We start from the raw sequence: 17074 nt of genomic DNA, 5'->3' as shown, positions 1-17074 counted from the left end.
TCCAATTGTTGCCTTTTTCAAAACTGTCTTCTTTGGTATTTCAGCTGAAAACAATGCGTAAGGAAGATTACCAAAAAATAATTACTGACTTGGAGATCCATTATCAAGAATTCCTCAGGAACAGCCAAGGCTCTGAGATGTTTGGTGATGAAGACAAACGAAAGATCCAGACACAGTTCACTGATGCTCAGAAGCACTACCAAACCTTAATAATACAACTGCCCAATCAACCACGGCAGCCCCAAACAGGTTTGTTGTCCTCCTGTTGTCTTGTACAGATTGTACTGCTTGAGTTTCCTTGTTAGAGGCGGAAGAGAAGGCTGTGTTTCCTTTTCATGTGAAAATAGTCTGGTAAACATATGCAGAGACATGTAAAAGAACTGTAACTACTGTCTCCTAGGATAACAAAACTTGCCATGCCCAGGAAAGAGTATGTTTTGTTCTTCTTTCCATTTCTGTGTATCTGGGAATAGTTCTCTGAAGTTCATACAACTCGTTGAGAAAATGAGAGGAATTTAATCCATCAATTTTCGTTGCTAGGAAGCAAAACCTCACTTGAGGAAGCAAGTTTATCATTTTGTGAAAGGGACATTTCATTGCTTCAGACATTGCCTAATGGCCCAGATCTACCAGTTCTCCGTTCTACAATTCAAATCAGTGCTTAGGTCACTTTGACACTGCATCAGCTTTCTGTATGTAGAAATTCAGTTCTCTGGCAGCTGACATTTACCTCCAACTCACTTTACAGTGATTCCAACTGAGAGTTGTCCTGTGGGTACCTCAAACACCATTATAGTTAATGAGAGAAACCGAGAACATGATAAACAGGAGGCTTGGCTGCTGATGGAACTTCAGAAACTTCGGCGTCAGATTGAAGCTTCTGAGATTCGAATGGTTCAAAGAGCTCCACTTGGTGTGGATCAAGGGGCTCTGCATGACTTTTCCGTCAGAATACAGGATTTAGAGGTAACTGTATGTTCTCAGTCGAACATCTCAAACTCATCATGACTCTGTTCTGCAGAGCATACTGTATTTGGATTCCTGATCAGCTGGGAGTGACATGCACACTCTGCACATATCACAATTAGCTTCCAAAGTAAAAGATATATTTGGGTTGGCATTCAGCTCTTTATCTAGAAACCTAAGTAGGAAAAGTTGACTCTTGGATTTTAGAAGAGAAATTCTTTCAGGTTAGGATTTCAAAAAGCATTATGTCAACTGGGTGTGATCTCAAGTTAAGTGTCATCCAGGTTAAAGCACTGTTAACATTCTTTTGTACAGACCCCACTTTCCCACCTACCTTTTAAGTGCTGTCTATACATACATGAGACTTACAGACTTTGTCCCTCTCCCAGCTCTTCAGATTTGAAGGAGACTGGAGAGGGAATTTAGTAAAGAGAATAGATTCAGTTTGAGAAGTTCCCCTGGGGCAATGAGGTTAGAAGGACCTTGGCATGGCCGCTAGGGAAGTAGGCAACTGGCAATAAGGCATTCTGTGAACTGCTTTCTACAGAGCAGAGTTCCAGAATGGAAGAAGTACTTACAAAGAGATACTACCTGTTGTGGACTGTACAAAACAGAAACCACATAATGTTACTTCATTTAAAGAAACAAGCTGAGGCCCTACTTTGTTTCTCAGTCAAGCTAGTTAGATAAGATAAGACTAATTGGATAGGGAAATCAACCTCAGATGTGCAGTAGAATGATAATTCAGCAACCAAAAGTGCATAAACTGGGCATTCTTTTTCTTCAGGGTGTGCAGAATGACTCTCAAATAATGGCTGAAACCCTCAATAAGCATAAGGACTTGCTGCCTAACTTCAGAGGCTGTGAAAAGTATGTATACTTGCAATCAGAGATAAATGCGCTGTTTCAAAAACTGGAAAATATTAATGGTGTTTCTGCTGGCTACTTAGACAGGTAAGAAAATTGAGGCTGTAGTAATAACTTATTCACCTTCTTGCATAATTCTTCCATAATTCTATAGTCTAGAAATTCACCTTTTATTATCAGTAATAAAAAATTATATCTTCTTTCCTTTATGTGTGTAGAAACACTTAAGTTTCTTCTCTTTTCTGGAAGACTAAAGAAAACAAAAATGAGACTTGTGGGTATTACTGAATTTTCTTTGTTTATTGCATATTCTCTTTAGTTAATGATCTGCAGGTAATTAGAATTATTATCTTTTCTGCCTCAGTTCATAACTAATTTGTCTTGTTTTGTGTTCTTTACTGTAGCTTGAATGCACTGAGGTGTCTGCTCCAGCTTATTCTACAAACTGAAGATGTGATCAGAGTTTTTGAAGTCAGGCTGTCTGAAGAGGAGACTGTTCCTTTGGATCTTGATAAAGTGGAGGCTTATCGGGCTTGTCTAAAGGTGAGAGGCTAATTCCCAGGGACACAGCAAGACAAAAGTAGAAGTCTGACTAGTTTATTGAGCTTTGTAAAAGGCTTTTGAAACAGCAGGAGATGGAGAAGCTGATCCTGTCATATTTTGACATAGATATACAATGCTTTTGCAGGTTATTGAAAGGAATATACAGACCATCTGCTATCTGCTATTGCTTCCCATGCAGATAAGCCAGGGGCATGGAAGGTCTCCATAAACGGTTTCTGAACAAGGCTACCTGTGTTTATTCATTTCAGTTACTGCCTTCAAATCTAGCTTTCTCCTTTATTTCTTGCAGAAAGTCTTGTTGGTTACTCATGTGGTGATCTAGTTTTAACAAGTGATTTTTTTTTTATCCTGTGGAGTGCATTTCAGAAGTGAGAACTTCCTCCTGAACAAGCCAAGAACGATTGCTTTGTTACTCACAATGACAGCATGTAGAAGCAATCTATCTGGCCCTGAGCATTTTTTTGTACTGAGTGCCTTTGGTAGAATAGTCTCTCCTTCTTTCTTTCCTCTCCTCAGAAGAAGCAGTAGGGCAAAGGCTTGAGGTGGCAAAAATGGAACAACCAGGTTGCTCTTTTACCACGTTACCCAAGAGCTACAGTTCCAGTAGATGTATTTAACTGATGTAAACTTGAATTGCACACAAAAAAAATGCTTAAGCAGATTATCGAACAGTGCACCCATCCCCATACCTGGGGAGCACAAGAGAGACCTGCCTGCACTGTATATGCCATTTGATGTTACACTACAGTGTGTGAGTATTTGCACACAAACACCAGTCTGCATGTATGTGTAAAACAACATCTTTGTGTAAGAAATTGAGGAAAATGCAAACAGGAAAGGAAAAAAAAACACAAATAACCATTGCATATCTTAACATTTAGTAAATCTATGGCAATCCTAAGGCCTGATCCTACAAGGAGGATTTTCTTCTTTTTTCTTTTTCTTTTTTTTTTTTTTCCTCTCTCCTGGGACTGTTCAGTGTAGCTCTCAGAAATGGAAATGGTGGCTCCGGAGTGTGACATCAGAAGGCTGTGGTTCAGTTAACTGTTTAAGAAGAACTCTAACTTCAAACATGGTTTTAAGTAAATCTCTGTTTACCAAAGTAGATGTTTCACTTCAAATATACTAATTCCAGTTGGCACCAGCATACATACTAGATACAGAACATTTAGATCCCAATGCATTGTGTGTGCTGTTGATGGTTAAGATTGAGTATCCTCTGAGTAAAACGTATGATACCTTTTTTTTTCCCTCCAGAAAATGAAAAGTGATCTGAACATGAAGAAGTCACTGTTGAATACTCTTGAAAATGAGCTGCAGAAAATGCTTCAGATTCACTCACAGTCTTGCCAGTCATATACCCTGTATGATATGGATGTTGGAAAGTTCAGTGACAAAGTTACCCAATTAATAGACCGCTGGCAGAGAGCTGAAAAGCAGATAGATAACAGGTTTGCTTGAATTTCCTACTGGCTTCTTCTGTATGGCTATTGCTACTAAGATCTTCTTAACAATAAGTCTAAAAGAATTAATATCCCTTGAAAGTAAAGATACTGCACAAATTGCTGCGCAGATTACTGTGGGGCAGAAAGACTGTAGTAAACAGTAAATAGCAACTGTGAATAGGTTGAGCATACTTCAAAATCGTGTAAGACCATGCAAGAAAATGTAGTTTTTCATGTTACTGTGTAACCTGTGTGCTACAGAGTGAACTAGCATTTTGCCCCTCAAACAGAGCAAATGTGCTTATTCCTGAATATTCTTCACAGAAGGGAAAACAGCTAACCAAGAAAACCACCACAAAACCTAACATTAAGAACTAAGAGAGAAAAAAAAAATTAAAACTTCATTGAACTGAAGGCATGTTCTACCATTTTTTTATTTTAGGCCAAATCTAGTCCTAATGATCAAAATTGACTAGTTGCTGCTTTTTGGTGAACATTGAAAACAAGTGTACTGAGGTCAGTGCAATGTCACAGCATTGCAATTCATCCTCCACTTAACTGTCAGGAAATGTCAACCTCTGTGTAATGCACAATCACTCAAATGCCAGGGACCAAAATCTCTTATTGGGTAACTGTAGCAAGTTCAATAGTCATTACTGGAAATTTTTGTTCAGCGTTTCCATTTAGAGCTCTGTATTGTTTTACTCAGTTCATTACAATATTTATCAGGGTGTCTTGTTTCTGAAAAATGTTTAAAGAGAGAAAAAGTGAATGAGCTTTCATTTTGACAGTTTTCTGTTTTTTTTTTTCCTAGATCATGGGATTTAGAAAGACAGATCAAACAGCTGAAAACTTACCGGGATCTATATCAGGCTCTGTGCAAATGGATCTGTGATGCCAAGCGCAGGCAGGATTCTATTGAATCCACAAAGCTGTGTGACTCTAACACTATTATGAGATATCTACATGATCAGAAGGTATGCAACACCTGGCTGAGCTGTCTTCAGTTAATTGGATGTTAAATTACTTTACTAGTCAGGAAATACCACTATCAATGCAGTCAGCAATACAGTGGCGTGTTTTGAATTAGAAAATATACAAGCTACCAAAAACCACCACATATGTGGAAGTTAAGAGAGAGGAAATATTATTACCCTCATTACTTTCTGTCAGCTGTGCTGTGGATTATGAAAAAGACTATGCTTGTCTCCTTCGTGATGACTGACGCTTTGGCACAGCAGCTTTGAATTAAGTCAAGGAACTGTAAGATGTTGCAACTTATGGGACAGATTATAGCATGTTTTTGTAAGCTAAAGTCGTGCATCTGTCCCTTCCCAGCTCGGAAGATTGTTGAGTTGCTAGGTGTTCCTTTTGAAGAACAGCCTTCTGTACAGTGAGTCTGCCACTGTGGAAGAGGCATGGCTACACTTCATTTCAGTCTAAGCCTCTGGTTTCATACTGCAGGCATCTTGTGGATGCAGCGTGTACTGGCAAATCTGAGGGACTGCTTCACAGCTCACTTTTTTCTTGACAGAACTTGCACAGTGAAATCTGTGGGAAGCGAGACAAAGTTGAGGAGCTTCTCAAGCATGCAGATCAGTGCTCAGCTGCAATTAAGGTACTTGGATTTCAGCATTTTTACAGGTTGTGGTTTTCATGGTCAGGTGCATCCTACTGTCTCCACTCTAGTGATAGGCAAAATGTTAGCTCTCTGGGGTGTGTGTGTGCTTGCAAGAAGAAATTGCTGGGGTAAAATAGTCATTTATATAAACCATAACAAAAACAATCTCTACTTGCCTCCTGAAGATGGCAGGGTGATGTGGGAGATTCCAATGAATGCTTCTCTTCAGGAGAATCAAAGCCTCCTTCTAGCCACACCAACCTTTCCAGTTCACATGTTAAAAATAAGAGTAGAGAACAGATGTGTTGCTTAGAAATGTGATCTGATTAGGATCTGGTCTAGGAGGTTAGACAAATGCGGATTGGCAGAAAGAATGGTAGGCAATAGCCATGAAAACTGAAAAGATGTACAGGGAATGGTTTTATAGTCTTAACATTTCTTTGTCATCTTTATATCTATGCTTTCTCCAGTGAAGCCTTCCTTTCTGTCACAAAGATCTTGCTGCACATGTTGTAGCAAAAGTGATGTGAAAGAGACTGGAGTCAGTTATCTCTGAAGTTTCCACTGATAATGAAAGGATGGTCTTCAACTGACAGAAACACATATCTTCCTGTTTTTTTTTCAAAATGTCCTATTCTCCTTTTTATGATTCTCTTCCATGACTCTTCACATTGTTTTTTGAACTGATAATCCTTAGTTTGTGAGAGAAGGTCATTTGTATATGGTCAGAGATAAACAAGGGAGAATGTAGCTATTAAAAAAAAAAAATACAAAACCAACCCTTTATTTGCATGTTGAGAAATCCAGATCCAGGGAGTTATTTGGCAATTGCTATCTGGGTCTTACCTTATCCTGCTGTTTTACAGGATTATGAGCTTCAGGTTGCTTCCTACAGTTCTGGATTAGAAACGTTGCTCAACATACCTATCAAGAAGTGTGTGGTTCAGTCTCCTGCAGTGCTGATTCTGCAAGAGGTATCTTTCTTTCCTTCCTCATCAGTCTTTTGAATGCATTTATTCATCTGCATGAGCCACTGTGAGTCATATCCAGCTATATAATAATTAGCACTGCCATTGGTAATGTTTACTAAGCACATATGCAAAAGTAATTAGTGCAGAATAGTTGCTGCACTGCAAAATTATACCTAGGCACATTTAGACAGTAGATTAACCCTTAGGGATTTGGCTCATTCCCATCCAATGTCCTTTATATACATATTGTGAGAAAGTAAGATCTGTGCCCCAAGTGATGCAGTCACTTTCAAACTGGGAATTAACCATTATTTTAAAAGTTCAACTTGACTTGTGACTGTCAGGCAGGAATAGCATGAAGAACCAGGAGGTGAAGGCTTGGATTTAATACTATGTGAGCAGTGGAGGAAAGTAATACTGAAAAAGATGTGGGTCTGTCAGAAGAGAGAATTTATATACTTGGGGTCCCCCGGAAGTCATACAAATTTGCAAGGAGGAAACTGCTATTTAATTGTCAAATGACTTGTTTTCTCAAGTAAATTAGAATTCTTAAATAGTCTGAGAACTAGGTATGTTCATATCTAACTCTGTAGCATAAGCTACTAATAATTCCCTTTTTCTCTTCAAGGCTAGCGAGGCTCAGGCTCGCTACATAGAGCTTCTTACAAGATCCGGAGATTATTACAAATTCTTAAGTGAAATGTTAAAGAGCATGGAGGATCTGAAGGTAATCTGCCTCTTCTATTTCCTTTGCCTTCTATTTTTTTCACAGGTTAGCACTATCACTGATCCAAGACTTTAGTACAGTGCTAAACAATACACAAAGCTAAATGCTGAACTTTATCATTGAATAGGAGACTCCTCCCATGAAGGAGGCATATGAGTAGTTTCATGCAACCTTTTTTTCAGAGTACAGTGTCTTGCAGAGTTACTGCCAAGATCTTGTATGAGATAGAGTATATTAGCCTTTGTGGTAAATAAGAGGGGCTTGATAAAATGTGCAGGATGTTTTTCTCCCCCTGTCAGTGTGACCTCAATAAGAATACAGTTATCTCCATGCTGAAAACTTATCTTTAAAAGGACACACCTCATTGGTATCTGTTGTTTAAAATGGATTAATGGCTGCATGGATTCCATTCAGGCCCATTTGAAATGTCATATATGAAGGATGAAAATTACTTGTTTGAAAATGAAATAGCTTCTAAATGAGGCTGTTTAATATTTTGCTGGTGAACTCTTGGTACACCAGATTTTACTGTCTGTATTGCATCTCCCTTGCCCATCAAGTACTGTTTCCCTCTGAAAGTTATCATGTTGGTTTCTAAATAAAATCTGAATCTGAATGAATAAGAGATTTGCCAGGATTTGTCTTGGTGACTTTAAATTAAAAAGGATTTTGCGTTATCATTGAAGCAAATAAAGTATACATCTTGTAAGTTGTTAGATTGTGTATATTTTATTGATTGTGCTACTTTTGAAACAATTGTCACAAGTGAGCATTTTTTTTTCTTTTTTTCCCCTTCTTTTGTTACCATTTTGTAGATGAAAGCCACCAAAATTGAACTTCTGGAAGAAGAACTCAGACTTGCCAGGGATTCAAATTCAGAGACAAACAACAAGCATAAATTCCTAGAACAGAATCTGCAGAAGTACCAGATGGACATATCTCAGCTCAAAGCAAAGCTCATGAGTTTGGAGGAGATGAAAAGACAGGCTGAAATGGATGGAAATTCAGCTAAGCAAAACCTGGACAAATGCTATGCCCAAATAAAGGATCTAAATGACAGAATAACCAGGTTGACTTACGAGACTGAAGATGAGAAAAGGAAAAGGAAGTTGCTGGAGGACAGATATGAGCAACAAAAGAATGACTACGACCAGCTGCAGAAAACAAGACAAAACGAGAAAGACAGCCTTGGCTGGCAAAAGTTAGAATCTGAGAAGGTCATCAAGGAGAAGGAGTACGAGATAGAAAGATTAAGGGTTCTCCTGCAGGACGAAGGCACACGGAAGAGGGAGTATGAAAATGAGCTGGCTAAGGTAAGAAACCAGTTTAGCGAGGAGATGAGTAATTTAAAGAACAAGTATGAAACAGAAATTAATATTAAGAAGACCACAATCCAGCAGATAGCTGCACAGAAAGATGATGATGCAAAAGGTCTCAGAGCCCAGGTTGACAGACTGTCGAGAGAAAATAGAGACCTTAAGGATGAAATCGTGAGGCTGAACGATGCCATTCTGCAAACCACAGATCAGCGGAGAAGGGCAGAGGAAGATGCTCTTCAGCAGAAGGCTTGCAGTTCTGAAGTGTCACAGCAGAAGCACCAGTTAGAGCTGGAGCTGAAACAGATCATTCAGCTTCGTGGTGAAGACAACTCAAGATACAAGCAGGCTCTTGAAGAGGCTGCTGCTACTATTCAGGATAAAACTAAGGAGCTGGAAAGGCTAAAGCTTCAGCTTCAGGAAGAAGCTAAAAGCCGATGGGAACTTGAAAATGAATTGGCTAAGGTAAGGAACAGTTATGATGAGGAAATTATTAGCTTAAAGAACAAATATGAAACTGAGATTAATATCACAAAGACCACAATTCACCAGGTCACTATGCAAAAGGAAGAGGATACCAATAATTATAGAACGCAGCTTGATAATGCTATGAGAGAAAATAGGAATTTGTGTGAGGAAATTAGGAGACTGAAGAATACAATAACTCAAACAACAGATAATCTACGAAAAATAGAAGAGAATGCTCAGCAGCAAAAGGCAGCTGGCTCAGAGCTTTCTCAGAAGAAGCAGCAGCTGGAGATTGAACTAAAACAAGTTATTCAAAGGCACTCTGACGAAAGCATGCGGTACAAACAGTCACTTGATGATGCATCTAAGACCATTAAAGAGAGAAACAAAGAGATTGAAAGGCTGAGAAAGTTGTTGGATGTAGAGACAAGTCAAAGAAAAGAACTAGAGGATGAGAACAATCAGTTAAAAAGAGTTCAGTTTGACCTTCAGAAAGCAAACACGAGCGCTACTGAGACAATTAACAAGCTGAGGATCCAGGAGCAGGATCTGGCCAGACTGAAAATTGACTATGAAAGAGTTTTGCAAGAGAAAAAAGGCAGGGATCAAGAAAGTGCAAAGTTCCAAAGCACTGTAAAAGACTTGCAGATCCAGAAACATAAGCTGGAGGAAGAACTTTGCAGGCAGAATAAGAATGTGATGGAAGAGACAGCCAGGAGGAAGAAATTGGAAGAGGAAATAGAAGGCATGAGGAGATCTCTGAGAGAGCAATCTGTTAAAATAACTAATCTCACACAGCAGATAGAAGAAGTGTCTATTGTAAAGAAGAGAAATGAAGATGACCTTAGACACCAAAGAGAAGTATTAGATGGTCATGTGAGAGAGAAACAAAGGTACATGGAGGAGATAAGAAAATACACATCTGATATTGAGACTTTACGTCGTCAGTTGGTACAAGAACAGGAGCAATTAAAGCAGGCTCACCTGCGAAATGAGCACTTACAGAAAACCTCTGAGGAGAAGAGCAAAAACTTGAACGAGTGCAAAATTGAAATCGAAAGGCTTCAATCTCTCACCGAGAACCTAACTAAGGAACACTTGTTACTGGAGGAAGAGCTGCGAAATGTTAGATTGGAGTATGATGATCTCAGAATGGTCAGAAGTGAAGTTGATGAGAAAAATTCTGCCATTGCTGAACTAAAGAATCAGCTTCAGACAAGCAGCAAGCAAACCCTGGAACTTCAGGGGTTGATTAATGATTTACAGAAAGAAAGGGAAAAATTGAGACAGGAAATTGAAAAATTCCAAAAGCAGGCTCTGGAGGTATTCACACATATTTTGATCCCAGCTTTACTGTCTCTCAGATATATAATTAATCACAATGTCCATTTGAAGCAACTTAATTCACACCTTGCTGATTAAGTTCACTGTACTTGTGACTAATATTCCTTTTATGGCCACTCTCCTCATTATTTTTAAAAGAAAAATGGCAGGATTTGGCCACTTTCTTAGCCCCTTTACTCCCTGAGGACTGTGCTAGGAAACTTTAAAGTGTCTTTTTCACCTAGCTGAGCCTTGCCCTCAGCATGGAGGAAACCCTGGATATGTACCAGTCATCACCAAACTATCCTAAGGGAAAATAAGAATACATGGAATACCACCGTGCTTTAGCTGTACTCTGCTGGCTGTGTGCTTCCCAGGTCTGTTTTGGTCAGAATGGGTTAAAGCAGTCCTTTGAACCTGACCTGAGCTGTATCACAAACTAAACAAGCTAAAAGCCCCAGAAACAACAAACCATCAAAGTGCTGTTTAGCTGCGTAAAGTGGTGACTAAGAATTAAAAGTGATGCTGCCAGCTAAGATACCTAAAACCTAAATTTCATTGACTGCTGGGACTTCTGTTCCTAAGTCATCAAGGGTGACTTAAATTTCACTATCAGCCCATGTTCCTTAAACTTGAGATGACAGTATAGATAAGCTAAAGAAAAGATATTTTTGCATCTTCATTCTTCTACCTTTTGAAAATGTTTTTTTTTTTCTGTATTTGCCCTCCATATTTTTTTCCTCATTCTCATCTATCAATTGTTTAGTTTTTCTTTATTTTTAAAACCTTAATACTAATTTTTAATAATATTTAGCATTGCCTGACATCTATGCATACATAATGCATGTGTTACAAATATATAACATATTATTTGGTTTAATATGGACTGCATGTGAATGTGCATGTGGGTGTTAGTGTATAAAGGTGTATGTGCATATATATATTATATTATGAAGAGATTAAAGGAATTAAAATGTAAATCAACAAATTGTTTGAAACAAATAGGAAAAAGTGAGTCATGTATTTCGTTTTCATCCATGTGTGACCAGTCCTTAGCTGATATGTATTCACTCAGGTTAGTAGAATTATGCCAGGGTACACCTACTGGGCATCAGATTCTTAAAGAATCTTGATTCAGAATCTTGAGTGCTCTGTGCATGTACTATGAGACGCATTAAGAAGTCATAAGGAGCAAACTAGGAAATTTAGATTGGAGACTCTGGTACTAAAGACACTTTCATTGAAGGGACATATATACCTTCACTGGCTTATTTTATTCATGGTCTTGGGTAGGGCACAGCTGTGACTAGAATGTTTTCCAGTGGCAGTTTGTTGCAGATTAAAAAACAGGCTGAAAGGTGTTGTAACTGGAGAGCATAAGTCTAACTATCTTCTCTTGTTTTGTTTCTTGTTTAAAATTTTAGGCATCCAATAGGATTCAAGAATCCAAAAATCAGTATAACCACATTATGCAAGAAAGAGAAACCTTGCTGATAAAAATGAGTGCTTTGGAGCAAGACAAAGCCAGGCTGCAGAGATTAGAAGAGGAGCTGAACCGTTTGAAAGTTAACCTGGAATCAGAGTCTCGTTTGAAGCAACGCCTGGAAAATGAGAAACAACAAATCCTGAATGACCTCAACCAATGGAAGAGCCAGCACTCCCGGACAGAGGAATCCATAAGGAAGATCCAGTGTGAGAGAGAGAAGAGTGAGAGGGAGAAGAACACCTTGAGGAGTGAGATTGAAAGGCTGCAGATGGAGATTAAAAGGATCGAGGAGAGATACCGATGCAGACTGGAAGAGACTGCTGTCAAAAACCAGTCAGAGTTGGAATCTGAGCGTCTCAGGCTGCAGAGAGAGATTGAGAAACTTAAACAACGCCCATATGGGTCCCACAGATCTACTCAGACTGAAGAAGACTTCTGTATTGATGCCTCCAAGTTGGTGTTCAATGGGCTGCGGAAGAAAATTACAGCAATGCAGCTATATGAGTGTCAGCTTATAGACAAACTCACTCTGGATAAACTGCTGAAGGGGCAGAGGTCAGTGGAAGAAGTCGCTGCTGACATTGAACCCTTTCTGAAAGGGGCAGGTGCTATTGCAGGAGTGTCTGTTTTACCCAGACAGAAGTACTCCTTTGTTGAGGCCAAACGGAACCAGCTGCTTACAGCAGAAAATGCAGTCCTGCTCTTGGAAGCCCAGGCAGCAACAGGAGGAGTGATAGACCCACACCGCAATGAGGTCTTAACAGTGGACAGTGCTATTGCCAGAGATCTGATTGACTTTGATGACAGAGAACAAATCTATACAGCAGAAAAGGCTATTACAGGTTTTAAGGATCCTTTCTCAGGCAAAACTGTGCCACTATCTGAAGCCATGAAGAAAAACTTGATCGACAGAGAAACTGGGATGCGTCTGCTTGAAGCCCAGCTGGCTGTGGGAGGGATTGTTGATCCTGTCAACAGTGTTTTCCTACCCAAAGATGTGGCTTTATCCCGTGGATTGATTGACAAAGATTTGTACAGGATTCTAAACAACTGTCAAAGCACCACAAAGAACTTCATTGATCCCAGTACCAAAAAGGCAGTCACTTACATGCAGCTAAAGGAAAAATGCAGGATTGAGCCACATACTGGCTTGCTACTCCTTCCAGTGCAGAAGAGGAGTATGTCATTCCAGGGGATCAGGCAGCCTGTCTCAGCAGATGCTCTTCTTGAGGCTGGTATTATTAAGGAATCAACAAGGAATGATTTGGAAAGAGGTGCAATTACAGTGGAAGAAGTGAGTGAGAGGATTATTGATTTCCTTCAGGGCTCTAGCTGTATTGCAGGTATCTACAATGAGGCTACTAAAGAGAAACTTGGCATTTACCAGGCTATGAAAATAGGCTTGGTTAGACCAGGGACAGCCCTTGAACTCCTAGAAGCCCAGGCAGCCACCGGATTCATAGTTGATCCTGTCAGCAACGCAAGGCTGCCTGTTGAGGAAGCTTATAAAAGAGGTCTTGTTGGAATAGAATTTAAAGAGAAGCTTCTCTCTGCTGAAAGAGCCGTCACTGGGTACAAAGATCCAGAAACTGGAAACATCATTTCTCTGTTTCAAGCAATGAACAAAGAGCTCATAGAAAGAGGCCATGGCATTCGCTTGCTGGAGGCCCAGATTGCCACTGGTGGAATCATTGACCCCAAAGAAAGCTACCGCTTGCCAGTAGAGACAGCCTACAAACGTGGCTACTTCAATGAGGAGCTCAACCAGATTCTTAGTGATCCAAGCGATGACACCAAAGGGTTTTTTGATCCTAATACAGAAGAGAACTTGACCTACTTGCAGCTGAAAGAAAGATGCATAAAGGATGATGCAACAGGGCTCTGCCTTCTGCCCCTGAGGGAGAAGAAGAAGGTGGTGCACACCTCACAGAAGAACACCCTTAGGAAGCGCCGAGTTGTCATTGTAGATCCAGAAACAAACAGGGAAATGTCAGTGCAGGAGGCATACAGCAAAGGCCTCATAGATTTTGACACTTATACAGAACTAGCTGAACAGGAGTGTGAGTGGGAAGAAATAACTATTACAGGATCGGATGGTAGCAGTAGAGTAGTCCTTGTTGACAGGAAAACAGGTAGCCAGTATGATATACAGGATGCTATTGATAAAGGTCTGGTGGAGAAGAAATTCTTTGATCAATACCGTTCTGGCAGTTTAAGCCTGACGCAGTTTGCAGACATGATTTCCTGCCGTAATGGCACCGATGAGGTGTTCCGACATGAATCGGTGACCCGGTCTCCCACAGTGCTGAGTGTCAGGAGTTCTTCCTCACTCATAAGGAGTGGTTCATTCTCAGAGACCCCAGATGAGTGCAGTCCCATTGCAGCCATATTTGACACTGAAAACTTGGAGAAGATCTCAATTTCAGAAGCTATACAGCGGGGCATTGTGGATAGCATCACCGGACAACGGTTACTTGAAGCTCAGGCCTGCACCGGGGGCATAATATGCCCTACCACGGGCCAGAGGCTCTCTCTTCAGGAAGCTACCAGTCAAGGCATCATTGATCAGGATATGGCCACGCGGCTCAAGCCAGCCCAGAAGGCCTTCATAGGATTTGAAGGCATAAAGAGCGGACGCAAGAGAATGTCAGCAGCAGAAGCAGTCAAGGAAAAATGGTTGCCTTATGAGGCTGGGCAGCGGTTCCTTGAATTCCAGTACCTCACCGGTGGTCTCGTGGATCCAGAAGTACGTGGAAGAATAAGTATTGAAGAAGCCATTCGAAATTCATTGATTGATGGTCGTGCTGCCCAGAAATTGCAAGACACCAACAGCTATCCCAAAATACTGACCTGCCCCAAGACCAAGCTGAAAATATCCTACAAAGATGCAATGAATCGGTCAATGGTGGAAGACATCACTGGTCTTAAACTCTTGGAAGCAGCCTCTGTTTCGTCTAAAGGTATATCCAGTCCCTACAATGTCTCCTCAGCACCTGGCTCTCGCTCTGGCTCTCGCTCTGGCTCACGTTCAGGCTCACGCAGTGGATCTAGGAGGGGAAGTTTTGACGCATCAGCAACTTCTTCATATTCTTACTCATATTCAACCTTCAGCAGTGGGTCTATTGGGCGCTAGTAAGTGAGGGAACATGAATGCATTTTAATATCATCTAGCTTAGTCTATACCCCCTTTCCTAAATCAACAACTGATTAACTGAAAGCAATATAGTTTGTGGTCTTGTTGTTACTTGCACAAGCAAAACCACTTTGCTGAAACAAAGGAAATAAAGGCATGTCCAAAACAAACTTTAAGTCTTTTCTGGGTGTGTTCAATGTCTGAAAAAGCTGTAAAATGCCTGAACACAGATTTGTGGAGTAGAGGATAGCGGAATGCAAGAATTCATGTTTGTGAATTTTGATTTTCAGTTGCCATTTCCTTTTAGTGTTGGATTTTTAATGGGTCTCTGTATATTTTAAATACTGTCATTTGCCTTCTCCTATTAACTGTAACTGTCAACTCATAAACTGATAGCTGAGGTTTTAAAGTCCTGAAGTTTTTTGTTTTGTTTTGTTTTTCACATAGGGCCTTTCTCAATTTGCTATTATAGAGAAAAAATACACTGTGGATAGAAAATACCTTTAATATTGGTCTGGAGTCTATGCTATAACATGAAAAGCTGTCTTCCAAATGTTCTGCTTCTGTATGTTTGGCCATTTTCTTAAGTATAACTTGGTGAATATAAAGGGCTGATATTAGGCTGGGCTTTTGTGTTACTGTTATCTGTATGTTTTCTACTGTTTTGCTTTATTTCCATGTAACAAAAAATTTATACAAATCTAACTGCACCACATCAGCTATCCTGGGCAATAAACCTTTGCAGTTTTAAACTATTTGTTGTGTGCTTATTAAACAGAGCTATGAATACTGTTAGAGATAAGAATTATAGAAAGGATCAACATATAGAAAGAAAGAAGTAATAGTCTTGTTGTAAAAACAGTGGATTGGCATCATGAAAAATAATGTGCCTGTATTTTTATGAATACAGACTTTTGATTCTGTGTTCTCAGAAGGAAAGTGAAGATTGCACCACTAATGAAAACTGCTCTAGAAGCAGAAAGCCTGTTTCCACAGTTGGTTGTAGGCTGGATGATGATCAGATGCATATTTTTTCTGCTCACGATCCTTTGTCTCTGCAGCTACGAGAGACCATGAGTCAGATTCTCCTTTGTGCATCATTCAGTTTTGGACAGTGAGCAGAACAAAGATAAGTGACTGGACTTTGCCAAACAGTCTAGTGAGATAGGAGGGTCTTTCAAAAACCTGAACAGTCACCTTCTGTAATGTCCAGCCACCTCTGGTGGCCCCTGAAAGCCTAGAAAATGGCAAGCACGTATCATTGTTTGTTTGATGGCTTCTTGTTGCAAATTCTGCTAGCAGCCTGCTGTCTTCTTGTACCTGTGATCTCTCCTGAGCTCAGGAAGCAGAGGAGGGCTGAGCACTGGACTAGAGGCATGATTTGAAGCTGCTTAGCTGCTCTGGATGTTCCTCAGCCATGGCAGAAAATGTCTGTGTATGTTGAGAGTGTCATGTCCTCTCCCACACACAGCAGAGTGCCAATACCTCTGGTAGGTATTGTGTTCCCACCTCTGTTACCACTTAAAATAATGTAGTATGGTTTTAGACAAATACCAGTACAGAGCTTTAACTATAAGTGTAATTTGCCAGTACCTGAAATAAATTCTTTGTATAAGTAGTTGAAACACCTAATGGGCTTTTGCTGTGTACCATGTAGGGACTTCACCTATATATCAGTTCTATGAGTTTACAGGTAAAAAGAGGAAACTGATAGGAACAAATGCTAATCACTGTCAATGGTGCTGCATGATTTTTGTAGCATATTCTTTTCCCAGGGTGAGAATAGATTGGGTTTTGATAGTTTTGTCTCTGCTGAAGCATAACTTCTAACCTGAAAAGTGTTCCCAGTATCTTCTGAAGATTATAATGACATCTAAACTCTCTCCCAGACATAAAGTATTCTCCATTACTGGACTAAGAAACTAAGTGGATTGGTACAAGTCAGTGGGGACCTCTGTAGAAAGTAGGTGATAAAGTGGTAAATCTGTCCATGAGGAAATTCCACAGCTTCTGAGGTTTGCTTACAGCTGAAATTCATTAGCTGTACCATAGAGGAGAACTCAGTGCCTGAGTAGCTTTCTGACTGCTAGGGAGAAACAGCTGTGGGTGGTTTTTAATTTGTTTCCTTTAAGACCTTAATCAAAATCTGTTACAGCAGTTTTAAATGCAGAGAAGGTTGCAGTGCTC

The 17074-nt window shown here is 40.0% G+C and overlaps 1 protein-coding gene across 7 annotated transcripts in view; it reads left to right on the top strand.

The window, feature by feature from the left end:
• DSP (desmoplakin) overlaps window positions 1–15639 on the top strand; it is a 60040-nt gene extending 44401 nt beyond the window's left edge. For 6 of the 7 annotated variants that reach the window (XM_090136959.1, XM_090136958.1, XM_090136960.1 and 3 more), the window contains 11 exons: window positions 45–249; window positions 749–966; window positions 1754–1920; window positions 2238–2376; window positions 3655–3848; window positions 4657–4819; window positions 5377–5460; window positions 6330–6437; window positions 7063–7161; window positions 7977–10268; window positions 11693–15639. In XM_090136959.1, coding sequence (XP_089993085.1) covers window positions 45–249; window positions 749–966; window positions 1754–1920; window positions 2238–2376; window positions 3655–3848; window positions 4657–4819; window positions 5377–5460; window positions 6330–6437; window positions 7063–7161; window positions 7977–10268; window positions 11693–14887 — 6864 coding nt within the window. In that variant the 3' untranslated portion in view covers window positions 14888–15639. The remainder of the gene's footprint in view (window positions 1–44; window positions 250–748; window positions 967–1753; window positions 1921–2237; window positions 2377–3654; window positions 3849–4656; window positions 4820–5376; window positions 5461–6329; window positions 6438–7062; window positions 7162–7976; window positions 10269–11692) is intronic. The other variant, XM_031589334.2, reaches the window with a different exon arrangement.
• Window positions 15640–17074: the final 1435 nt, after the last annotated feature.

This window comes from Phasianus colchicus, chromosome 3, assembly GCF_987193195.1.
Source record: "Phasianus colchicus chromosome 3, bPhaCol1.hap1.1, whole genome shotgun sequence".
In the NCBI taxonomy this organism is placed as follows: Eukaryota; Metazoa; Chordata; class Aves; order Galliformes; family Phasianidae; genus Phasianus; species Phasianus colchicus.
Note: the sequence above shows the minus strand (reverse complement) of the source record. Positions and strands in the feature narration are given on the sequence as shown.